This window comes from Pangasianodon hypophthalmus, chromosome 1 (genome assembly GCF_027358585.1).
Source record: "Pangasianodon hypophthalmus isolate fPanHyp1 chromosome 1, fPanHyp1.pri, whole genome shotgun sequence".
NCBI classification, from domain to species: domain Eukaryota; kingdom Metazoa; phylum Chordata; class Actinopteri; order Siluriformes; family Pangasiidae; genus Pangasianodon; species Pangasianodon hypophthalmus.
The window spans coordinates 7,904,322-7,931,585 of NC_069710.1; the positions used below are offsets into that span (position 1 = coordinate 7,904,322).

A 27,264-nucleotide genomic window follows, 5' to 3' on the forward strand; every position below is an offset into this window, starting at 1 on the left:
TTTTTTCTTTTTAATAAATTTGCAAAGTTATCACAAATTTGGCTTTTGCTTTGTCATTATGGGATATGGAGTGTAGATTGATGTGAAAAAATAATTTAATGCATTTTAGCCTAAGGCTTCAACGTAATAAAATGTGAAAAAAATGAAAGGGTCTGAATACATTCTGAATGCACTGTACTCTGAACCTGCCTGATCCGTCCTGATGCTTCACTTCTGTTGGAGTTTCTGTACTTATGGCTCACGTTCTTGCATTAGGTGAGGTCCCACATGGACACCTGAAAGATTTGCACTGCCCAAAACAAACACACAATCTCATCTGGATACTGTAGATTTGTACCAAAAATCTCTTGCTGCAATCATAAAAATGTTCTTCATTCCAGGACTCTTATTCACAATATGGTCATGCTGAACACCCTTTCAACACCTTTAGTACAGTTTGTCTTTACTACACCTGTATACTGTAATGATTTATAATCTCACTATCTCATGTTACTTACAGGATGCATTTCTTTCCGAATCTGGGTCCTCTCATGATTTCTTCCTCATGTCAGGGAGATTTTCTTTGCCTCTGTCACCTCTGGATTTCTCATCAGGGATCTAAATCTACATCTGGATTTCTTTTAAGCTGCTTTGTGGCAATGCCTGTTGCTGAAAGCACTATACAGATGAAACTGGACAGTCTGTTTGGTGATAGCCTGAACCATTCGCCTTCGAACCCTTTGATTTTGCCATTTGGATTTGTCTGTTTCACCAATAAACCTTCATTTGCAATCCTTGATTGCATTTTCATGTTCATGACAGACTACATCACAAACATCAAAGACTAAATTTATATAAGAAATTGGAGTGTGTAAGACTTTTGCTAACTATGTATAGATGTATTCAATATATAGGGAACTATGTATAGGAAATAATAAGCCAACCGCATCCAGCATATCTTACGAAAACTTTTATTGGAGTTGAATCTTTGGAATGTACATTGAGCTAAGTTGCTGAGAGACAGTAGACAGTGGTGGTTTTCTATTAATGATGAAGTATGTTGAAATACAAAACATTGATTGGCAGTTTGTTTAAGGCCTTGCTGTTTTATTCAGATTCTTCTTCCTACAACAGCAATTGCAGAATCAGTATTGAAAATAAAAGTTTCTCCCCTTCTTCCTGTGTAAAAAAAAAAAAAAAGAAAAAAGAAAAGGAAAAACAAATTAGCACAAATTTTGAATGGCAGGTAAATGTAAACTTTACCATAGGAAATTTGTATACCTTTCCTCAATTAATTTAAAAAATCTCAATAACCATATATTTCCATATATATACACATTTGTATATATACATATGCTGAAACTATGAACAACTGTCCTTTTATATGAATATTTTGGGTTTTTTTTTTTTTTTCAAATGAATGTTATAAAAACAAACACAAACATCTTTAAATATATCTATCAGTGCAACATCGTTTCTTTTTTTTTTTCTTGATGCTGCAGTATGCTTTCTTAATTAAGCCTTAGTGAAGCTAGTCCGCCTTTAGCTTCAGCTAACACATATGTAGAATTGAGAAACAGGGTCATGGCATTGCAAACTACTGGAGATAAATGGATAGAGAACGTGTTTGCCACAAAACACAGCACAGAAACATACCAAGAAACCTTTAAAACGAGTCAGTTTAGGTGTGTACATGTGTGCGTGTGCGTGTGCATGTGCGTGTGAGAGAGATAGAGAGAGAAAGAGAGAGAGAAAGGGAGTGAGGTGGAGTGCTCTGGGTTGTACTACATGTGATATGAAGTTCTTAGATTTTATATCATTGCATATTTTGACTCAGTCCTTCATATGCTGTTCCCTTTTTGTTAAGACCAGTGCCTTATCCAAAGCCAAGCTGATGCATGTCCTCTGGATGGCATATGCGGCCCTGTGTGATTTGAGGCAATAGCCCTTTGGTACAGACGCAAAGGCCAAAGTGATGATTCCTGTATTAAATCATACACAAGGCAAAAGTCATGCTTATGTGATGATAGCATTATCATCACACCAACCAATCATGTGTGACATCAGCAAGGACGAGGAGGATGAGCGCAGTCCAGAGGACAAAGCCTGTGATGAGAGACACGCTATGATGGATCGCCAAACACAAAGATGATAGCGCCATTCTTAAACACATCCTATTCCCATTCCCATTCCTATTCCCTATTCCCAGGACAAATGGTGGAAGTGATGACGATGTTGATTTGTTCTTTGTTCAGCAGCCTTCAGTAAGGGGGGAAAAAAACAGTAATGATCTTATAATCCTATACTGTATAAGTCTATACCCTTATACAGTGTCCAATAATGTATAATCCTATACTGTATAAGCCTGTACCCTCATACAGTGTGCAATAATGTATAATCCTATACTGTATAAGCCTATTTCCTTATACAGAGTGCAATAATGTATAAAGCTATACTGTATAAGCCTATTTCCTTATACAGCATGCAATAATATATAATCCTATATTGTATAAGCCTGTACCTTCATACAGACTGCAATAATATATAAACCTATACTGTATAAGCGTGAAATAATGAATAATTGTGACACTTTACGGGGTGGACTGGAAATAAGGAGACGGGAAGCAAGTTTGGGGCAACTCAAAAAGGGGCTCTTTATTTTTCTTCACTATTTCTGTCGATTTTCAGCGATTTTATTTCACTATGCACACATATACACACATGCGCACACACACGGCTCTGTGCTGCTCAGCTCTCTTTCTCTCTCTCTCTCATGGCTCTCGTCTCTCCCCCTTTTATCCTTGCCACCGCTCACTGAAACATGAGCAAATTTATAATTACCCTATGATGCATCAGATACAGTCAGGTCCAGAAGTATTTGGACAGTGACACAATTTTTCGTATTTTTGCCTCTATACACTACCACAATGGATTTGAAATGAAGCAATCAAGATGTGATTGAAGTGTAGACTTTCAGCTTTAATTCAAGGGGGTTAGCAAAGATATTGCATTAACCGTTTAGGAATAACAGCCTTTTTTTTTTTTACATAACTATTCACTCGAATATTCACATACTAATCCATTTTCTGCATTTTGTAGCTTTTAATTTCTATCTACAGTATAGAGTCTGAACTGTGCATATATTATCAACAGATCCGTTAAGCAATGCACAATGTCTGTCAACAAAACTTAGTGGTGTGTGAAAATAAGTCTAATGTATTTGTAATCATCAAAGATGATGCGTCATTGTTTTTCCGGCCATTATGCCGATAGTGAACTGCTATGAGGGTTATACTCAGTGATAACACAAGAATTTCTTACCTCATGATGCTTCTGGATTAAATCCCCCTAGCCTTGAATAGTAAAAAATCAATTAAAATGTTTGAAATGTTGAATTTAACACTATTCTGTCTACAGCAAAGCAACAAAGAAGAATAGAGAGTTACAGAGTGTAAAAACCAAAAAATTCACACTGCCATGATTCACACATTCAGGAGAAGAATCTTAAGCTATGATGTGACCTGCTTTTCCTTCTCAACTCACTTTAAGAAGCCTGGCTTCCTCTGCAACGGCATTTTCGGCCTACAGGAAACATGAGAGAAAGCAGTTAATGAAACCCGACATATAAATACAAGATTAAGAAGAGTAACTGTATTCATCTGGTGTTGGGCTTTTTATATATATATATATATATATATATATATATATATATATATATATATATATATATATATATATATATATATATATATATATATATGTGTGTATTTTATTCTCACTGTATTTTACAAATACAACTGCAAATCATCCTGAGTGCAATAAAACTATGAATAAATAGTGCTGGGCAATTTTCATGATTAATTCAGTTAATTCGAATAGGTATATATTTTTTATTAATACATTCATAAATGCTATATAAACGTTTTAACCCAATATCAAGGAAAAACACAAACTTCTTAATATATCACTTCAGAGATATGGAATTGGTGCAGGTTTGAAGTCAGATGAACAAGTTTATGTAAAATATAATGCTGCATTACATCCTAAGCGGTAATTCGCCAGTCAGAATTATGTCATTTTCGACCCCGGCATATTCCACAGTTGACGTCCCCTTGTTCGTATTTTGTTAGCAACAAGCTAGGCAGCTAACTCGGATGAGTGATGTACATTTTCTCTCTCAAACACTGAACTGTATAGTCAGTCAAATGAATATGTCTGTATGTAGATTAATCTAAAGCTAATACTTGTATATAAAGTATAACATTTAAAGGTAAGAAGTTTTGCTTTGTTTATTTCTGATGCTGTATGCAGCCATGTTAATTTGATGTCACTCTGTAAACGGGGAAGGAACTCGGATTTGAGAAGAATACCCGAAGCTGACTTCTCAGTTGTGGTGGCATTTCATGTCATGAAAGACATGGTCCCTATTTACTCTGTCAAGAAAGAAAGGTTCACTAAGTTGTGCAAAAATAGTAACAGCGCCATCTATATCAAATAGTGCAAACAATGTTTTTTTTAATATCCTTTTAAATATTCTGTATTTAAAAGAACCATTGTTTGCATTACTTCCTATAGGTGGTGCTGTTACTATTTTTGCAAAGTCCATCCTAATAAATCACTTTCTAAAATTATGCAATTTATTTATAATTGCATTATGTAAGAAAAAAATTTAAATCATAATCAAGAATTGTTCATAAAGTTGAAAAAAAAAAATACCGGTCCAGTGTTTGGTATCATAATGGCATGTGTTGTGTAACCTTTAAGCATCCAGCTTACAAAAAGCCCTGTTTCTAATCTTGTTTGTCCGAGTTAACATAGACCTACCTGAGGACAAATCTCATCAACCATGCCTGGAATAAAATTTACTAATTCTGTAAAAGCCTACCATAGTTAAATTGCATAGCTTAAGGCCTGGGTGTGTCACTTCATGCAACTGATTTAGTTTTGAAAAGAAGGATGGCATCAAGCCAGAGAAATAATAAATATCTAATGAGAATTTTGTTGTTTAGAACAGTCCTAATGACTGTCTGAGACACTCTGTGACCAAATGTGTCTGCTAATCAAGTATTTTAAAACAGTGTGTTTTTGGGTATCATATTTGCCACAAACTCACTGATAACAATAAAGATCCCCAAGAAGAAGAGCACAGCAGCGAAGACCAAACCGCCAATCCGCACCGACTCGTAGTCTGAAAGGAGAAATCAGAGGATTATATACAAACAACGTTAATAGAAAATATATACAAACAATGCATGTGCATAATCTGCACATAATCATTTAAGTATGCAAGAATGCAGACACATCACAGTTTAGAGGTTCAGTGGGATTCTTGAGTGGCACCCAGTATCTATGCCCTAATCTAACATACCTAGCCTGTTCATTAATACATTCACTACAATCTGAATAAGGGAGCCAAAATAATTTTGAAACTAAACTGTTCAGCTTGGTCGATCTCCAGAAATGTGGTTCAGTACGTCTGAGCAAAGCAGTGACGTTAGAAACTATGAGAACTGCCTTGACGATAAAGAACCACATGCTTAACCCGCCCATCATTATCAGGATCTTTGTCTCTTCTGGCTGAGGAAAATTACTGGAGAAGTAAACTACTGTTTGGTAAACCCTCAAGTGCATTTCCTGATCTAAAACTCAAAAACATGTATTTACTGAGGTTACATTTCACTGCAGTAAACACTGTATTACTGCCAATAAGCTTCTTTGATGCCACTAGCCTATAAGAGAAATACAAATGTGGACACTTTTTGATATGATAAGCCTATTCAAAATCATGGGTTCCGGTGTATCATAGTATCTGCTTAAAATGTCACATTTTCAAAGAGGACAAGAAATGACAGTGCTGTGACAGGGAATATATTAAAACAATTGTGTTGGGGAAACTACCACAATAAGTATTCTTGTTAAGAGTATTAGACTCCAGTAGCCTGTCAAATTTATAAATATATTTTTCATCATTATTCATACCATATACCATTAATGGCATAGCTGGTTTGATCAGCATTCTCAAAATTAAAAAAAAAAACAAATGTTTTTTTTTAAGCTCATGCTGTGCATTATAAGTTTTAACACTTCATTGCTGAAATATTTTACTGACAAAAAAATAAAACAAAAGCTGGCTTGGAGATCCTTTCTTTGGCATGGACTGACAGTTAAAAAAAACTAGCTATTTTCTTATGTATCAAACTAAAGGTATTAAACAAACAAATATAAGAGCAATGATTGAGATTCTTTGACTCGGTTTGTAAAAGCCTGGCCCCTGGGGTGAAGTTTTTCCATCTACTTCAGCAAACAGAGTGAAAACACAAATACACACTGACCTTCCCAGATGTTTCCTGATTAGGAGGGTACATTTTGAAAGCCACAAATCAAACTCTATCATCCAAATTTATTATTCATTCAGTCAAAGTGTTAGATAAACGAAAAGCACAAAACTGCAGGTGGTCTGATGAGGCTGTGCATTGAAATGGTGTAGTGCAGACCTCCTTCAGTATGCTCTGTCCATTTTCACTATCCATCAAAAACTGGAATTTCCTCTGTGCTTTGTGCCAGATCATTTCCTAAATAGATGAACTCTCACTCCACTTACCATAATGAAATGGGTTGTCATAATCTGGAAAGAGAAATAAATAAATAAAAAGACATGACACTTGTCTGTTCACACCACAGTGTTTAACACACATTACGCATTATTAAGATTACCAAAAGATTTGTACAAAGATCATTTTGGTGAGAGAAAGTTTTCCTGCAACAGCTTCCCTACTCTGGTGAAAAGCTAACTAAACTGTGACAAAGAGAAACCAAAGTGGTTCTTATACTTTTGGTAAAACAGGCTGCGGCTCAACACCTACCAAACCAGTAGTTTCACACTCCAGAATTTTGGCTCTACTGGAATGTACTGCAATAATAACAGCTCACTAGCAGAGGATCTTCACAAACATTTTCCTTCCCCTGCTGTGGCTCAAACATTCTGTTTTACATCAAACAGATTTGGCTCGGACCTGGAACCTTTCTCAGTCATGTCTAGTGCTGAATTATTGTGATTTAAATGTATGTGATGTAAAACATTCTTACCGTGGGCATCATCCATCGTAGAGGCTGGAAAGAGAAAGCAGAGGGGAAATCATTACAGAAACAAGAAGAGAATGCAATGCAGTGTAAAGTTCTGGAACTAATGGAAATGTTTTACGATAACTGAATTAGTTAAGAAAGCATTGTGATAAATGTTGATTTAAAAGTTCCGATAATTGTAAAAAAAAAAAAAAAAAAAAAAAAAAAAGCCAAAAAGAAGCCTGAGTTTAGGCTTATATAACACTATGGCATTCCCATGCACAAAACACGTGCACACGCACACACATTCTCTCTCTGTCTCCAACTCTTTCTGTCTCCCTCACACACACACACTCTCTCTCACACACACACACACAAATGAAATACTATCAATCTATTTATTACTGTAGGTTTATTACTCCCATGGCTACGCATGACTACAAAAGGAAGTATTTTATGTCTTTAGTTCTTTTATGTAAGAAAAAGATTATTTTGCACAACAAAAGATGTTTCCTCATGGAGACCAAGAAAATGTCCCCACAAGGTCACATATGTCTTTTTCTTTTTTTTCCTTCATCACCATGGGAACATTTGGCTAATAAAACAGACGACACAGACGCTCTCACATAAACAGTCCCACCATGCCAATGTCTTACCAAAAGCAGACTACAGCGTACAAAGTGGAAATATGAATCCTTAGTTTTATCTCCAAGCTAATGAATGGGGTTTTTGTTAAGAGAACCAAGAGTAGTTACCTTAGCACCACCACCACCCCTCCAAACCCGAACAAAGAGGCTGTGTCAGATTCAACATTTCAAACAACACAGTGCACTTGTGTTTATATGTCGAATTACATTTGCATGAGCACAAGAAAAGAGAGTCTGAGAAAGGTGCAAAGGTCCACTTATTCTCAGGAATCTCCCAGAACAATGGGGTCTACATTGAAGTCACCTACTACTGTGCACTGGCCAAATCAATAATAATAATAATAATAATCTTTAAACATTCTGTAATGTGAATTAAGTTTAAGGCTGATAAGTCTTACAGACAAGAGTCAAGCATCCAACAAGTTAAGTCAACAGACAATGTGTCATTCTTTGACTAGGAAAAAGCTGTTTAAAAAATACTGTATTTAGAATATAACATATAGATATAATCCTAAACAACTATACCATGGTACCAGTTAAACTACAAAATGGAAAATGTCATTCTTAACTGTGAAAAACAGAGAAGTATTGAATGATGCAGCTAAAGTTTTTCCACTCATTAATTCATTTTGAGCAATTTCAGAGATTTGTCCTGGTCAGGGTCTCAGTGGATACAGAGACAATCCTAGGAACACTAGGCATGAGGCGGGAATCCACCATGGATAGGACACCAGTATGTCGCTGGGCACCATGCACACACACACGTTTTTTGGAGGTGGGAGAAAACAGGAGAACCCAGAGGAAACCCATGTGGACATTGAACCTTTTTTCAAAAAAAAAAAAAAAAAAAAAAAAAACAACCACTGTTTTCTTTCACAAAGTTACCCTCACAAGAACTCTAAGCTTTAGTACTTAGAAAATGTAGCACTTGAGGGTCTGTGTGATGATCAAATTTTACACTCTTTTGCAACATTTAGAACACTCACAGCCAGTAGTCAGCTGTGAGAAGTATTTCATTTTACTTGAGGCAAGCATAGTACTGCAATTTGTTTAACTTTATGCGCATTACAGTAATGAATCGTGCAGACATTTTGGTGTACCCTGAGGCAGAGCATGTTTCAAACAGCAAGAACCTTAAAAATGCCAAACAAAGCTTTGCCAAAAACAGCCGGAGAGACACATTCCTTGTGCACACCTCTAAGCCTCAACTCACTTACCTGGCATCTCCCTGCCAAAAGCTGAGCCTGCACACGCACATACACACACACAGGCCAGGAAAGTGCTGTTAGGGTGTCTTTCCTAGACACGGATTAATCCAAGTCTTGAAATAAAGGGACTTTTCCCTGGGCCATCACCATTAATGCTGTAATTTACCCCAGGCTTGCTCCATGTAACTTATTTCTAATTGGTGGAGATGGAGAGACAGATGTTGCTTTTTGCATCTTCTCTACATTATCCCTCCAGCTATCTGCTTAAAAACAGGTTACGCTGAGCAGAGAGCAAGTTTGAAAATGCTGCAAGCTAATCTCAACAGCTCACAATAGTCAAAGATCCATCAGTGGATGCACCTGAAAATGAAATATTCCTCAAAATATTACCTTTTCACAAAATTACATTTTGTACCAGCCTTGGCACATAAATTAACTAGTAAGAGTATGAAAAGCAGCACAGAGAACACAAAGAAGAAGAAGAAGAGAAAAAAAAAAGGCACTCACCCAAAACTGGAGCTAGTTGGGAAAAACAGAACAGCACTACTAAAGAGAGCTCCATCTCGCCTGAAAAACAAGAGTGTATGTGTGAGAAGAAAAACTGTGTATGTGTGTGTGTGAGAGAGAGAGAGAAAGAGAGAGAGAAACACACCCACCTGCACTCTTATACAAGATTATATACTGCTGCTCTGAACAACTTAATGTACAATACACTGGAGAAAATATGGCCCTAGAGGGAAAACAATGATTTTCCAAAACAAAAAAAGGAAATGGGAAAAAAAAAAAAAAAAAAAGCAATCATTATATGTCACAACACTCCGTTCATATGCCATCAACAAAGAAAAAAATACTGGTATGAGATTTAATCATGGTAGTCAAGAAAAGCATGGTAACAATGTCCACACATTAAATCTTACATGTAACCAAGCATATTTTGGTAAGGTTTATATGGATTATTTTCATTTAAAAAAAGTAAGTACATTTAACTGGTGCAAATTTAACTAATAAATTTAACTACTGCACAAATAAGTAAATCACACTTTTTTTTGTTTTAAGTAAATTGTACTTATTTATTTCACACAAGAGAAAAAGTACACATCTTCTAAAAGTTATCATTACCACTTAATGGCCTATAAACACCTTAAATGCATCCAACCAGAAGCTGCATTGTAATCGGTAAATGCACTAATAGCAGCATTCATAAAGACTGAATTGGCAGAATCCAACTTTGCTACTTAACTGATTTGCACACACACACACACACACACACACACACACACACACACACACACACACAAAACATACACCCGACTGAGAAACACAAACAGGGTGAACCATGAAAACTTTACAGAAACACTTGTGCTTTCAAAACATTTCATAGAACAATAGCTTTGCCAACACAAAACAAGAAATATTAAAAACACCCATCTATAATGCTCAAAATTAAATCAGTTTAAACGTCGGCAAACACATATGCAAATTCAGTTCAAGTAAACATTACTTCTTTTTTCTAGTTTCATGAGCACTTGCAAAATAATATTACATTTTACCCAGTAAAGTAAAGAGTAAGTAAAATATACATTTGGGTTTTAGCATGAATTAATTTAGTAAAGAAGTTAAAGCTATTAAGTAATTCTAACAGCCTAATTTGTGTGTGTGTGTGTGTGTGTGTGTGTGTGTGTGTGTGTGTGTAAAATCAGAGATTTGTTTGTGTCTCATTTACTGAACCACTAAGTCTTTTTTTTTTCCAGTGAAGGTGAAAGGATTTTTTTTTTACTGAAGTCAGATCTCTTAACAATTCCTGTGAAACAGTACATGTTCCCAGAGACATTTCAGAATAATCCCCAAAAATTAACATTTAAACTCTTTCTTGTGAGCTGATGAGTTTGGTCAGTGTCTTAGAGCACAAAGAACAATAAAATGGCAGTGTAGGAGAGCTCCATGAGCTGAACTGGAACATGCTGTAGATAAATAGCTACATTACTAACAAATCTTTGTTTCTCAACTATTTTGTATTTTTATTCTATAAAAATAGTGGATGAATCAAGGCTGTTAGTCCAGACTATTCATTTTTGTCATACTGACCAAACACTTTATTAGGAACACCTGTTCACCAACTCTTTCAAATTATCTAATCAGCCAATCATGTGGCAGCAGTGCAATGCATAAAATCTTGCCGATACAGGCCAGCAGCTCTGGGTTATGTTCACATCAACCACCAGAATGGGGGAAAAAAAAATGTGATCTCTGTGATTTTGACCATGTCAGGATTGTTGGAGCCGGATGGGCTGACTTGAGTTTCTATAACTGCTGATCTCCTGAGAATTCCACGCACAACATCTCTAGAGTTTACACAGAATGGTGCAATAAAGAAAAAACATCCAGTGAGCGGCAGTTCTGCAGATGGAAACACGTTGTTGATGAGAGACATCAATGGAAAAAAGCCAGGCTGGTTTGATCTGACAGAAAAGCTAACAGTAACTCTGATAACCACTCTATGCAACTGTGGTGAGCAGAAAAGCATCTCAGAATGCACAACACATTGAACCGTGACGCAGATGGGTTACAACAGCAGAAGACCACATCAGGTTCCACTTCTGTCAGCCAAGAACAGAAAACTGAGGCTGCAGTGGACACAGACACACCAAAAGTCGACAGCTGAAGACTGGAAAAACATAGCCTGGTCTGACGAACCTCGATTTCTGCTGAGGCACACAGATGGTAGGGTCAGAATTTGGCACCAACAGCAATCCATGGACCCAATCTCCCTCGTGTCAATAGTGGGGAATGGTGTAATGGTGTGGCTAATGTTTTCTTGGCACACTTTGGGTCCGTTAATACCCATCAATCACCGCTTGAATGCCACAGCCTATTTGAGTATTGTTGCTGACCATGTGCATCCCTTCATGGCCACAATTTACCATCTTATAATGGCTACTTCCAGCATGATGATAATGCACCATGTCACAAAGCAAAAGTCATCTCAAAGTGGCTTCATGAACATGACAATGAATTCAGTGTTCTTCAGTGGTCTTCCCAGTCACCGGATCTGAATCCAATAGAACACCTTTCGATGTGGTAGAACAGGAGATTCGCACCATGAAAGTGCACCAGAAAAATCTGCAGGAATTGTGTGATGCAATCATGTCAATATGGAATTTTGGAATGGAAAGGAATGTTTCCAACATCTAGTGGAATCCATGGCACGAAGAATTGGAGGCTGATTTGAGAGCAAAGGGAGGCCCTATAGTGTTCTTAATAAAGTGCTCGGTATGTTTAGACTAAACCATAACACCCTCTAAAATGACCATAACACCCTCTAAAATGCCATTGTCATTGTATGCTGCAGCATTATGATCTCTGTCACTGGAACTAAGAGGCCCAAACCTGTTCCAGGATGACAATGCCCCTGTGAACAAAGTGAGGCCTATAAGACATGGTTTGCAAAGGTTGTTGTGGAAGAACTGTAGTGGTCTGCAAAGAGCCCTGACCTCAACCTCACTGAACACCTTTGAGATGAACTGGAACACCAAGTGCACCCCAGGCCTTCTGGCCCAACCTCAGTGCCTGACCTCACCAATGCTCTTGTGGCTGAATGGGCACAAATCCCCACAGCCATGCTCCAAATTCTATTGGAATCTAGTGGAAAGCCTTTCCAGAAGAGTGGAGCTTATTATAACAGCAAAGGTGGGACTAAATCTGGAATGGGGTGTGTGATGGTCATGTGTCTGCATTCTGGCTTTTACCAGGTAGGTTAATTACCATGCATGGATGACAGACAATATTTTCAGAATCAGGAACATTCTAGTATGTGAAACCGAGCAAAATAAAATGCAGCCTAAAGCACTCACATAACTCCTGCTTACTACACGCAGTCCTGGCTACACAGACAGAAAATTAGAATCGTCAGACACAAATAACATCTTTTATGTGCAACATGAAGACAGAACACCACATCTCATAGTTAAAATTTTTGCCATTGACTTGCTGACTTTCTTTTGAGGGCACAAACATGAATTGCTATATTAGAAACTTTGTTATCATGTACTTGTTTGTTTCCCTTTGTCTGTTTAACTTAACTAGTCAACTACATTATATTATCTACCACTTTTTAGCCTAGTCAGTTTCTGGGAAACCAAAACATGGGACTGGGCAGCACATTGGAGCTTTTATTTGCCCAGTGGCTAGATAATATATTTATGATTTGTCCACATCTGTATATTAATAATCCACAATGTCAATAACTTCCTGTCCTATTCTGTAATATCAACTATATTCTATCTCACAAAAAATTAATTAGTCAGGGATGCATAAGATCTCAGTGTGGTATTCTTAAACTATTATGACATGTGTCAAAATACCATTTGACTATATTTACAGATTACAAATTATGCAAGACTTTCCATAAAAATAGAACACATTATTGCTTGGGTTACAAACAACCACATTTCTGGTCATCTCTACTGCTGGAAACAGGCTGGAAAAATCATAGTAATTTGCAACAAAAATCATTTAAATAGGTGTAATTAGAAATATTTTTGTCCATTTAAACAGAAATACCTTCAATCATTCACTATAAAAGTGTTTCCTATTAATTACCTAGACTGTGGCAGCTCGCCACAGTCTAATTTGTCCCGCCACAGTTTCATAATAAAACGAAAATATGTTTACACTTCTCATAATAACATAAATGATCTCTGTATTGTGCCGCTGCTTCAGCAAAGCATCTCTCACGCCAGGTCAGTCAGACCCTCCCCCCGGTCAGTCAGACCCTCCCCCCGGTCAGTCAGACCCTCCCCCTGGTCAGTCAGACCCTCCCCCCGGTCAGTCAGACCCTCCCCCCGGTCAGTCAGACTGCTCCCCTCCCCTCCACCCTGCTCCCCTCCCCTCCACCCTGCTCCCCTCCCCTCCACCCTGCTGTACATGCGCATGCTCACACACACACACACTGGAACCACCTGGCTGCATCCGAGACATTAAGGCATTTTGAGGACACAACATTGTTTGAGGTAAGTAATGTTAACCTCTCATATAACGCTCTCCCTCTGTCTAGATACCAGGATGGATGACTATGATTCACAGACTGATGATTCATTACAGATCCATCAATCATATTGCGTGTTCTTACCTCCCACTTTCACATGACGAATATCCCATATAAACTTGCACATTCTGTCTCCGTAAATAACTAACATGTTTCTACAGATGAAAAATGAAGCCGATGAATGTAGGACTATGACAAATATATGGTTTGTATGTGTATTTCACGCAATTTGGCATATTTTTATAAGAATAAAGGATGCTTATATGAGAAATACTAAGCAGGGGTAGCGTTTAGCCTAGTATAGAAAGCTACAAATAATACACTTCTGCCTCATTACATGATCAAAATCCACATTAGATTGCAATTGGAAGTTATTACAAACACTTGTGTTTGTTGTTTTAAAGTGAGTTTTGAGCAAAAAACATTAATAATTAATCTCATAAACTGTCATTATAGCTATTAATAACAGTCTGAGTAATTCTGAGTCTTGAACAGCAAACTCTCAAGTGTCGGCTTTCTAAAGATACCTTGGTTATGTGCGTAGCCAGAAGGACTCATAAGCAGCAACCTTTTTATTCTGCAATTGCACTTGTCATTCCGGTGTCAAGTGTCAGCTGTGAGAGAGACTTCTCCACAATGAACAGAGTAAAGAAAGAAGGCATGGCAGTATGACTGAAGTTGCCGAGATGTGTGCCAAACATTTAACCCCATTGTACTTACATGATAAACTGCATACTCTTCTTAATAGAAAGAAGAGTACAAACAGTGTGCTCCAAATGCACCTTTTATTTTCATGCATTTGGCTAATTGTAGTTATCTTAATTTTCAGGTCAAATCAGACCTTCGTAACAGGCTGCAAGGAGAGCACCTGGCTGCCTGCCTCAGCGTCTCCACCAATGGGCCGAGCCCACAAGAATTCAACTACAAAAGGGCATTAGAACTGTTTTTCTCAAAGCTCAGGAAATGTCCAAATTCAGGGTGCAAAGTTTGCCAATCGGGATGTAGGGAGAGTTGATCAATACTATGTCCTCCTCATCCAGTCTATTGTTTTTGTTTTCTAAAAAATAAAACGGTTCAACACAGGTAACCACTTTTGCTTAATTTCTTTGATGGCTCAAATGTATGCTCTAGTCGATTTTGTGTTTTGACCATTTGTGAACCACGTTAAACTCCGTCACGTTTATCATGCTTTGTGGGTGTGACTTTTTTTTGTCGTGTCATCACCATTCATATCTATGCAGCCAATGTGTTTATGATCAAATTACTACTTGAGCACAAAATTGTTTACAAGAGCACGAAGTTCTTCATAGATCTAGCTTCTTACTTTTGTTCTCAAAGTGCACCAGATTGATGCATTTAACTTAAAAAATGTACAAAATGTTCTTACAGGGAAGCACGCCCCTGGATCCCCCTAGAGGGTCAGAAGTCCACCCACCACAGTCTCACAAATTCCTGTGGGAAACACTGCTATAATCTGATTATATACTTGATTATATGATTATATACTACCTGAAACATAATTTGACCTGAAAGTTACAGGCTATTTTTTTCTGTGAACTTCATAATCTTGAACGTTTAAACTCATCTCCAATCTACAGCTCTCTTATACCACAGACTAAACATTATAACATGTAATGCTTCTGCCACTTTAAGCAAAGTTTTTTTTTTTTTTTTTTTTTTTTTTTTTTTAATGTATTATTGCAAAATAGATATTATAAAATACAATACATGACCTCATCATACACAGCAGGTCATGCCAAAACATCCCTGGTCAAAAAAAAAAAAGCAGAAAAAGTTAATTAAAAGATATCAAAATCGGGTACTGGAGGGCTGCAGGGGTATTCTTCCTCTTTTCTTAACAAACCAAACCAAATACAGCCCACGAAAGATGTAAGGATTCTTCGGGATATTCGATGAGGCACAATGACAGTTCAATGCAAGTCTGTCACCAATGGACTAATTAGTGAAAATTTTTACAGCAATACCATCTGTTAGGTTAATCATTAATATTTTTTTTTTATAATAAATCCCTGTGCTCATGCTTCTGTAGATCACCCATGCAGACAGGAGCATATCACAGTATGAAATGAAAACTCTGGTGTCTTTAGGGTTGGCCTCACAGCCACAGAGCCGTGTTTGTGTGTGCATGAGGCAGACTCGGTCTGTTTTAGCGAGATCATTTACATCACCCCCAGCATGCGGCTAAGAAAAGCAACTGATCTCTATTTCAAGACTGGCACCTTAAAAATGATGGTGTGCTGAGGGGTGGAGGGTTGCACTGACTGATACATGCTCACAGACTCAATGTTTGTGCTGTGACTCCAGGCCACAAGGCCATGAGGGGACGGCAAATATTAGTCTCTCACTGCCTCTCAGAAAGTTCAGGACCGAATATTTACTTTAAGAAGGGTACTGATTGTTTGCTTACTGAAAAAAAAAAATACATCTTTGGGATTTACAACAGGAACAGCACACACAGCAATTCTTTCATTCCCCACCCCCCTTCACTTTTTTCCATGCGAAACAATATAACAGACATAATTTAAATAAACTTGTATACTATCATCATTAATACAATTATTTTTTTTTACCTTTATTTCAAATGCAAGAGCTTTGCAAAACACATGTAATACGAGACAACTGATCACGTGACCACTACAAACATTGCTAGCAAAATGTACTTTTACTTCTGCTTTTTTCCCCCCTTTTTGTTTGTTTGTTTTGTTTATCATTTAGAATTCATTGAGCATTCATAACAATCTACTGTTGCTATTTATCAGGCTATGGTAAGATACGTTTTCGGACGTAAACTTATATAAAAGAGCTTTTTAAAGAAGTAAGCCCAGAGCCAGACTGAAACTGTTTTTAGCTGTAGAGCAGTTTAATGTTTTTAAACTTACCACTTAATGCAAGTCTTCAACGCCGCGTGAGGTCCGAAGTTAGGCGCGTGAGGTGAAGCACAACGTTTAATTAACTTCACTTACGTTAGTTTACAAGTTCGAATACCTTAAATACCTTATTAAAACGCCTATTACGGGAAAAAAATCTTAATATCAGCTTTGAAGGCAGTTCGCAGTCTCAGAAACTGATGAATTATCCCGACAAATCGGCGTTCTTCGATGCCTCAATGCAGCTCCTTCAGTAACTTTTCGGATTAACTCACATCCGTCTCGGGTCCCAAACTTCATCCCGAATAGCTCCCTACTTACTACAACTGTTCCCTACCTAGAATATGAAATAATGGACTTCTACAGCCTACGTAGGGCACTTTGTCCAATAAGAAGCCGTTTTGGGATTGAGAAGCGACCAATCATACCAGAGTGTGATTGAGCCCGTTATTTTGGTTATTTGTTCCTTACAAGAAAGCTATGAACTTTGTCCTATTTATTAACTTTTATTGATTAACTTGACTTAATTTTTATGTATTTAAGTATTGCTCTCCACTGTAACATCATGGAGTTAAATGTATTCGGATATTTGTCTTGAACTTCTATAGTATACATTTCTAAAGTAGCAATGTTATGTAGCACTGAACTTTATATCATGATAAATAAAACCTGCTTTCATGGTTTAGCCTGTTGGTGGTTTTCACATGCTATCTGCAGTTGCTGTGTGAGAATTCCGTGCATTCCACAGAAGGGGGATGTGCTGTTACTTGCAACAAGCATACTAAAAAGGAAATGTTTATTAGGGCTAATTCCTACATGCCCTGTTTTGGAATACAAGTGTTATATTTCAATAAGAATTGTTTAACAAGTGCTGTCTGCTTTTCAATCCAGACAAAGAATAAAATCAAGTATAATCAAGTATAACAATCATAGACATGACACATCATAGACACATTGAAGCCACGACAATTCACCACTTCTAACCACCAGGGGAGAATCACCTGGATACCTGGTTGTACCTGAGCACTGTCAAGACCTGCCGACAATCACACAAAGTGACAGATGATACAGTATTTGCAATAAATAACAGTCATACAGCCATCATTCCTTTTCTTCTTCTTACATCATACACATGTCAGACCACCATTAAAAGCTCTCTGCATAGCAGCTTGTCACTATGTTCTGAACTGCATTTAACCTGTCCTTCAAGCTGCATATAGACTCCTATCATCTCCTATATTCTCTTCTGCCATGGTGAGAGAATTTTGCCTTACATTCTAGTGCCCTTTCTGGAAAATGCTGCTAGCCCTTACCGCACCTACACTACTGAGCTAGCTACGTTAACCTACGCGTTAATTGCTATCACAATGACACAACGGGGCTAGAGTTGGTTTCAGCTGATTTCTTCCTCTGCATTGTTGCAGTAAATGATGCGCAACCAACAGCTCTGAATGCACCCTTTCTCACATCACATGTGGTGATGGAATTGACTATGCCACAGTGCAAGTACATTAGAGAGAGCTTTAAAGGAGGGCAACTACAATGGGCTTACTGGCATGTGCTTTAACAGTATGACAGTGCAGTATGACAGACCAGGAGCAGGTCACCTTGAGCCACATGTCTAGCATTGATACATTGCATCACTAGTAGTCTCACCAGATGAAGCTCTAAGACCAGCTTTGCAGATGCATGGATACTACTGCTAGCATTGCAACTAAAACTCTGACCTTGTGCAAGCACTTGACAGGGAGAGTTATCCCATTCACCCCACAGGATGGGTCCTATGCAGCACCCAGTTATCAGGATATTGACATATTTGGATGACTGGACTGGACAGGACATATTTTGGATGACATTGGACTTCCTATAACAAAGAGTCTGTGGCTGAGACGTCATCATCTCAGTGAGCGGGGCACAGGCTCTAGCATGCAGCGCAAACTTGCCAAAAAGGATCTGCTTGGGACCAATGTCTCAATGACTGGAGAGAGATAGTCACCATGGACACCTCCCTGACTGTCTGGGAGGCAGTGTGGTGTTTCAGGGGAATGTGTACCAGCTAAAGGTCTATCTGATCCTAAAATTCTTTTTACAGGTTCTGAGACACCACTTGCTAGTCCGGCATGTTGTGACAGTCAGATATATCAATCATCATGGAGGCACAAGGTTGGAAGGTTGTCTACACTTTGTACAGAAGCTCTTCAATTGGGCCTATCCAACCTCACTGAGAGCAATGTATATACTGGGACTGTACAGTGGTGCAGCAGCCCAAAATAGGACAAGATCTGGGACAAATTTGGCAAGGAGCAGGTGGACATTTTTGCCAAAGCCAAGTCAACTCACTGCAGATTGTGGTTCTGTCTAGCGGAGCTGGACAGCCCACTAGAACAGGATGCACTGACCCAGTCCTTTAAAACCAATCCAACAAGCCTATGCAAGTTGCTGAAATGAAATGAGAGTCTTTAAAAACTAGCAATCACTTCGAGAAAAAGATTGGGAGAGCTGCATGCTTTGGCTATAAGCTCTCTTTGCATGCATTGGTGGCAAGATGACTCCAGAGTTTCTGCCCAAGATCATATTACACAATTTTATAAACCAATCAATTGACCTTCCAGAATTCTATGAAGGCAAACCTGCAGAGCATTCCCTGTTGTGTCCAGGGCATGCCCTTTGGTGCTCTTTAGATGGTGGACATGTGATCCTCAGACCTCTAATAGAAGAAGGATACAAGGAGGTCCCTTATCTAAGCAGAGTGTGGCCCACTGGGTGGTGGACATTGTCATCACGGCCTATAAGTGGGCTGGACACCCGGCCCCTACCATGACATGGCACTCTACAAAGATAGTCTCTTCATTATGAGATTTACTCCAGTGTATTACTGAAATGCTGTGCCTTCTCCAGGTTAATGTCGCCACATTATCACATTATCTATATTATCTATAGTCAGCTCCTGGTATCTATAGTTAGCTATGATATTTCTCAGAAATTATAATAACTCAGGTTTTTTTTGCCCCAAAGGCTACAACTTTAAGGTCTTTGGCTGAAAGCCCAAGCATTACAGAGCCTTACAGGGGTCAAAGCACTGGTAAACACAGTAATCCTAAAAAAAAATCCATAACTACAGTACACAAACAGGCAGGCTGAGGCCAAAACTATAAAAATAACAGAACTCCAAAAAACAAGGAACCACAGATAGATGCTGTAGTGATAGATACACTGGACTTATATTTAATGATTAGGCAGCTACTTTTATTGAATGCAACTTACAAGTGAAGTCCGATTTTGTAGTTATTGGGTTAGCAGTGGCTCTGTGACAGGCCTGGAATTTGAGCTCACAAGCCTCTGGTCACTAGCATAGAACTTTTACAATTGAGCTACCATTGCCTTATATAGCCACTTTAAGGGAGGCACCATCCAAGCACAGTATACAAGCAGCATAGTACTGAGACCTCTCGGGCAGTCCTGGGATTTTTACCGCACAATCAGTGTATAAAGTTTATACCACTGCCACTGTATAAAAAACCAAACCATGAAGTATATATAGGGGTACTAAGGAGTCCTCATACCTAATAAAAGGTGGGTGATTATCACTGGGTTTGTCAGTGTTGTGTACAAGCTGGAATAAGCCAAACAGAAATTTAGGAACAATCCAGAACATTGTGGAACCTTTCTGATCAGTCCTACATAAATGTTTGCTTTAGACACCACAAGATTTTTAGTTTTACTTCTTGCAGTACAATAACTCCATATGGTTCCATATAGTTGCCTTCTGAAAATATATCTTTTATCTTTTACAATACTTTTCTTCTGACAGTTGACAGATGTGCTCTTGATCAACAATACTGACTTGGGAACCTGACCAAGTCAGGTTGTTTTTTTATTTGTTCATTTGTTTGTTTTTCTGTTGAACACATCCTTGTCTACACCACTTACCTGCAGTTTTATTGCTGTCCACATGGCAGCACTCTGAGATGCCACTGGATTCTCAGTTCTACTGTATTGCCAACAAGCAGGTTTGCATTACTGTCGAATGGATAGAAAAAAATAGCATAAAAGTAAATAACATTAACAAATAATTGATAATTAAATAACAATTACAAATTCAAATTAATGAAACTGAATAAGGAAACACTATGAATGAAATCAGAGTCAGCAGAACCTGAATTTATAATGCTTTGGGGAAAAATATGTGTAAACTTTCTGTTTTTGAAAATTTTAGGTTAAAAATATGGGTAATAAAAATTCACATTAAAAAATTGTTTTTGTCGGTGAATCCAAGCATGGTTTCGCTGTGGAAACCTGCGTGCACATATATGTGGGGTTTTACAGTATATGGGGTATAGTTATATAATTTTTTTAACATTGAAACACTTTTTTTCAAGCATTACAAATTCAGGTCCCAGTTCTGCTGACCCTGATTTCACTCCATAAAGCACTCTGTTGTAGGGTCAAACGTTTAAGGAGTCTATTCTTAACCTTTTATCTAAGGGTCTGTGTGTATGTGTAATTCCATTTCATGTAGATTTAGATTTTTCAGCCTCAAATTAGTGGACTAATACTAATTCAAATTAGTGGACTAATACAACTATATACCACTATATACCACTATATACCACTATACCACAGTGCTCTGGAATGCCTAGTTCTGATTGGTCAGAAAGTGTTGATTAATTTTCTATTACAGCACAGCTCTGACAATAATGCCAGCTGCAAAGTTTATATTAATGCGCACGTTCTAATACATTAACATATTGTTTATAGAGTAACAATTTACACAGGGACTTGTAAGTTGTTATTATAGAAACAGTATATAAATAGTGGATGCTCTACATGTACAAATTAAAAAATTGTTTAATTGTAATTGTTGATATGTTGAAGATTTCTGTGAGGAAACATTTTTGGTAGTCTTCAGTGTCAGGACTTTGTAACAGTCAGACGTAAAGCTGTAACTTTAAGTTTTTTTGCAACAGGGAAGTCTTCAGGGCTTTCCAGGTTCTCAGTAACACAACAAGCTACTGTTTTGTTTTATTAACTTCAAGAGAGAGAATAAAAGAAGCTGGTTAATGATAAAATATACATAAATGAATAAAACATTAGAAATGAATAAAAAAAGGACATGTTCTTTAATTAATAAAAATTACTAAAATTGTGGTAACAGTAACTCCACTTCACATCGAGCCACATCACACCGCCTGGTTGTTGATTATTATAACAGCAAGCTCTGACATATTTTACTCCTTACTTGGCCTAAGGATTTTATCCAAGGCAGCAAAGTGTTGCAGGTGATTCTTTTTGCAAATGTTGTTTAGCATTAAACAACTTGTAGAAATAAGCAAGAAACAAACAGTCCTAAGCATTTAGATATTTATTCATAATTTAGCATCAAATGTGTTTGTTCATTATGTTCCTCTATGTGCTCTGAATGTCTTGGTAGTGAAAAGCAGAGTGAAATAAAGAATGGTACCCAATTATGCAGTAACGTAAGCACTGCTTTACACCTCATAGCTAAGCTTTGTTTTCTGGGCTGAAGGGAAGGTCAGTGTCAACAGTGACTTGTTCCAGAAATAGGTTGCGACCGCTGCGTGTGTGAGGTAAGCAGGTGTGCCCTTGTCAGATGCTGGGTCGCTGAAACAGGCAGGTGTGTGTGCCTGTGAAAGTGAGGAAGAGAAAGAGCTGGCCCTCCAGGAGAGTGATGTAGACCTTGAACTCTTATTTTAAACTAATACAGATTTACTCAACCATTTGCATTAACAGAAGTGTTTTGTCCATGGGAAAGGTGATGTTTCTGCACATAAATCTGCACATAAAAATAATAACATTCAGCATTTTACAGGTTTCAAATTACTCATTGGTGTTTCTGAATGAGTGCCCCAATACTCATCTGCATTAACTGAATTTAGCCATGCATATGAAATAAGATTTTCTTTTTTAAGTATTGTCACACAAATAGATAACATAAGAGTCTAAACAAATAATAAAAGATATTTTGTCTGACAGGGCAATATAAAAGCCAAGGTTAAAATAAAAACCATATACCAACAATAAAAAAAAATAATTGCAAATATATGTAAAGAATAGCATACAATGGACCATGCTGTTATAGGAAAATAACACACAGCAGGGTGATCAAGTGAAGTGGAAAAATGATTTATAATCACACTATCTGGTGTCACCCAGATGAGGATGGGTTCACTTTTGAGTCTGGGTCCTCTCAAGGTTTCTTCCTCATCTCAGGGAGTTTTTTCTTGCCACTGTCACCTCTGACTTGCTCATAATTGAATGGAATTCAATTATTTGATAAAACTTAACATAATCTGATTTACTAAATGCAGGGCATTGGAAAAGGGATGTATTTAAATGCTGTCTACCATTTTTTTTTCACCATGTCTAAATCCACTAGACATACCTGAACTGAGGCATAATCTCTTATTATTATTATACAGAATCTTGTGTTCCTACACTGGTCTGTTAAATCAAATTCCTTTAACAGTAATAATTAGCCATTCTTGAGATTTGGTCAAATATCTGATTAAAACCCCTTCTAAAACTATAGTATCTTTAAAGTATTACCATTTATCTAATTGCCTTGTTACATGAATAAGTCAAATAAATTGAACTGTATTTTAGTTTGCACACAGGTCATTTTTTATTTCTTACTCTTTTATTTTAGCTTGACAAAATATGTTAGCTGTAAAATATAAAAGACCCCACCAGTCTCTTTTAAAATGTATGGTCTTCACCAGATGGGTTTCTTGTTAGAAATTGGCTCTTTTAATCTGCTTTACCAGTAAGAGAGAGCAGATTAGTATCTTTGTTGCATATGCTTGTAGAATTGCCAGCAATTCCCCACCCTTCCAAATATTTACCCCATCCACCAACAGTTATCTTATTGCAAACAATAAGCATGTTACATATTCAATATGGATAAGCTTGTTTCTCTTTGGCTATGCTAGTGTAATTAACATTTTCCTTGGGTGACCTTTGAGAGTGAAGTTAGAGGTTATCATCTTCCACGAGTCACCAAACCAAATCTAAAATGACAATATCAATATTTCACTCTCCTTAATTTTGTAAAGAACATGAGGAAGAAACCTAGAGTGGAACCAGACTCAAAAGGGAATCCATCCTCTTCTGGGCAATAGAAGTTGTAGAAGAATAAATACTAAGGTTGATCATAGGATGATCAGTATGAAGTTCAAGTGAAGAAGAGTCCTGGGATGAGCACAGGAAAGAAATTATAATTACAACAACACTTCTTAGAAGTCTACAGTACCCAGATGAGATTATACACTGGAGCAATTAAAAAGCTATTAAAATGCCTGAATAAACAAATAGGATTTAGACTGAGACTGTGTCTGATTCCAGAACATTAACAGGAAGGCTATTCCATAGCTGAGGGGCTTTGTAGAAAAAAGCTCTGCTCTCTGCCGTAGTCTTCATTTTTCTTGTTGCTAATAAAGAGCCTGCACCTTCTGATCAAAGCAGATGTGTAGGATAGTAATAGACCAAAATTTCACTCAGGTATTGTGAGATTAAATGATTAAGTGCTTTATAGGTCAAATCAGTGCAACATTTTACACAACATTTTAGAATTACAGTAGTCCAACCTAGAGGTAACAAATGCATGAACTAGTTTTCTTGCATCGTTTAATTATATTTCTTAGCCTAGAAATGTTTTTGAAATAAAAAGGTCATCCTAGTATTACTATGTACATGAGCATGGCATCAATAATCGCACTAAGGTATTTTACTGCTGTACTTGATGTAATTGAAAGGCCATACTGAGTAACTACATCAAAAGAAATCTTATTTCTAGTTTCCTGTGGCTCTAGTAGTACTTCTGCCTTTCATCCTTGATATTTTACCAGCATTTTGAAAATTTATCGAGTAATTAAAAAAAATATCTGCTAAACAGGATATCATACAGTCAAGGCCCTGGGGAACTGACACCTGAAATACTATAAGTGTTTCACTGAGTTCTGAGATCAGCATCATTAACAGATTGGTGGAGCCAGAATGGCAAAAAAAGAAAATTAGGCTCAGAGATCAGCTTGAGCAATGAATATTTTCTTTTGTTCCTTTGGATAATGGGGTTTCTTGGTCTTTTAAATATTTTTTATGACTATGAATGAGAAAAGTTCCCTGCAGACGTGTGCATAAACAGGGGCTCAGAACACCTTAAAATTACACAACCTTGCTTTTAATTTCAGCAAAAGATGATTTATACTTTTTTTTCATCTGTTGCCACCTTTGTGGAGCATAAAACCACAAAAAGCCCCAAACATGTTATTCTGGACATTATTGAATTGAAGTTAGCAATAACAGATATTTTCCCCTGGGTAACTGCAAAAATGCTGGTAGTGGCTGTAGGCAAAAATAAAAATCCACCATGTTTACCCTTTTGTGGTGGAATCCTAGTGCCTGCTTTGAGCTAGTAAAGGGATCCCATGGCAACGAATCACAGAGTCATTCTGATTAACTTCTGTTTCTTGCATCCTACTTCCTGTTTACTCATTTGTCATCAGTAATCATCAATTTGGTTGTAGGAGACTATGACACAGTAAGAAAATGGTGCTAAGAAACACCAGCACCATCTAAACGGTTACAAACTTACTAAAGAAGGCCCCCCCCCCCCCATACCACCAAAATAGCTCTGACCCATCGAGGCATGGACTCCACAAGACCTCTGAAGGTGTGCTGTGGTATCTGGCACCAAGATGTTAGCAGCAGATCCTTTAAGCCCTGTAAGGTGTGAGGTGGGGCCTCCATGGATCAGACTTGTTTGTCCAGCACATCCCACAGATGTATGATCAGATTGAGATCTGGGGAATTTGAGGCCAAGTCAACTTTTTGTCATGTCCCTCAAACCACTCCTGAACAGTTTTTTGCAGTGAGGCAGGGTGCATTATCCTGCTGAACGAGGCCACTGCCGTTAGGGAATACCGTTGCCATTAAGGGGTGTACTTGGTCTGCAACAATGCACATCCCACAGATGCTTGAACGGATTGAAATCTGGGGAATTTGGAGGCCAAGTCAACTCTTTGTCATATTCCTCAAACCATTCCTGAACAATCTTTGCAGTGTGGCAGGGCGCAAAAGAGACCACTGCCATTAGGGAATACCACTGACATGAAGGAGTGTACTTGGTCTGCAACAATGTTTAGGTAGGTGGTAGGTGTCAAATTAAGAGAGCAGAACATTGCCCAGAGCATCGCTCTGTTTCCGCTCCCTTGCCTTCTTCCCAGAGTGCATCCTGGTGCCATCTCTTCCCCAGTAAGCGACGTACACGCACCTGTCTGTCCACATGATATAAAAGAAAACATGATTCATCAGACCAGGCCACCTTCTGCTATTGCTCCATGGTCCAGTTCTGATGCTCATGCGCCCATTGTAGGTGCTTTCGGTGGTGGATAGGGGTCAGCATGGGCACTCTGCCCGGTCTGCAGCCCCATATGCAGCAAGCTGACACCTTTCTATCATATCCAGCATTAACTTTTTCAGCAATTTGTGCAACAGTAGCTCTTCCGTGGGATCAGGCTAGAATTCGCTCCCCAAGCACATCAGTGAGCCTTGGGTGCCCATGATCCTGTCGCCGGTTCACCGGTTGTCCTTCCTTGGACCACTTTTGGTAGGCACTAGTCACTGCATCCTGAGAACACCCCACAAGGCCTGCCTTTTTGGAGATGCTCTGACCCAGTCATCCAGCCATCACAATTTAGCCCTTGTCAAAGTCGCTCAGATCCTTACTCTTGCCCATTTTTCCTGCTTCCAACACATCGACTTTGAGAACTGACTGTTCACTTGGTGCCTAATATATCCCACCCCTTGACAAGTGCCATTGTAACGAGATAATCAATGTTATTCGCTTCACCTGTCAGTGGTTTTTAATGTTATGGCTGATCGGTGTATATATATATTTCACAGGCCATTTTCACAGGCTCAAATGTAATTGGACAAACTACCATAATCATAAATATTAGGATTATTTTTAATACTTGGATGCAAATTGCAATCAATGACTGCCTGAAGTCTGGAACCCGTGGACATCACCAAATGCTGAGTACCCTCTCTTGAGATGCTTTGCCAGGCATTTCCTGCAGAGGCCTTCAGTTGCTGCTTGTTTGTGGGTCTTTCTGACTTCAGTTTTGTCTTCAATAAGTGAAAAGCATGCTAAATTGGGTTGAAGTCAGGTGACTGACTCACCATTTAAGAACATTCCATTTCCAAGCTCCTGAGATGTTTTTGCAGTATGTTTTGGGTCATTATCTATCTGTACTGTGAAGCGTGTCCTATGAGTTTTGAAGCATTTGACTGAATCTTAGCAGAAAGTATAACTCTATACACTTCAGAATTCATCCTGCTACTTCTATTAGCAGTCACATCATCAATAAACACCAGTAACCCAGTTCCACTGGCAGCCAAACATGGCCATGCCATAA

General features: G+C 38.0%; 1 protein-coding gene and 1 long non-coding RNA gene across 4 annotated transcripts; one reads left to right on the forward strand and one right to left on the reverse strand.

The window, feature by feature from the left end:
• Nucleotides 1-934: 934 nt before the first annotated feature.
• Nucleotides 935-17,162, reverse strand: fxyd6l (FXYD domain containing ion transport regulator 6 like). Of its 3 annotated transcripts, XM_026914150.3 has the most exons (10): nt 16,841-17,162; nt 9,553-9,626; nt 9,404-9,463; nt 8,906-8,932; nt 7,066-7,089; nt 6,581-6,604; nt 5,093-5,167; nt 3,523-3,561; nt 3,301-3,332; nt 935-1,158 (listed from the first exon to the last, which is right to left on the reverse strand). In XM_026914150.3, exons 3-8 carry the CDS (start codon nt 9,456-9,458, stop codon nt 3,524-3,526), a joined length of 243 nt encoding a protein of 80 aa, XP_026769951.1. In that variant the 5' UTR covers nt 9,459-9,463; nt 9,553-9,626; nt 16,841-17,162; the 3' UTR covers nt 935-1,158; nt 3,301-3,332; nt 3,523. The 3 variants fall into 3 exon arrangements, with proteins under 3 accessions (XP_026769951.1, XP_026769950.1, XP_026769952.1); XM_026914149.3 differs by lacking the exon at nt 9,553-9,626 and having other exon boundaries at nt 16,841-17,159; XM_026914151.3 differs by lacking the exons at nt 935-1,158; nt 9,553-9,626 and adding an exon at nt 2,609-2,793 and having other exon boundaries at nt 16,841-17,159.
• LOC128318737 (uncharacterized) lies at nt 13,799-16,019 on the forward strand. Its single transcript, XR_008302198.1, has 2 exons — nt 13,799-13,905; nt 14,770-16,019. It is a non-coding gene; the product is annotated as an uncharacterized LOC128318737 (long non-coding RNA).
• Nucleotides 17,163-27,264: the final 10,102 nt, after the last annotated feature.

Coding starts and splice junctions, on each gene's coding strand:
- fxyd6l (XM_026914150.3), bottom strand. CDS start 9,458: ATGGAGCTCTCTTTAGTAGTGCTGTTCTGTTTTTCCCAACTAGCTCCA. Junction 6,605..7,065: donor TACGATGGATGATGCCCACG/GTAAGAATGTTT, acceptor TTCTCTTTCCAG/ATTATGACAACCCATTTCAT. Junction 3,562..5,092: donor GGGGATCTTTATTGTTATCA/GTGAGTTTGTGG, acceptor TGTTTCCTGTAG/GCCGAAAATGCCGTTGCAGA.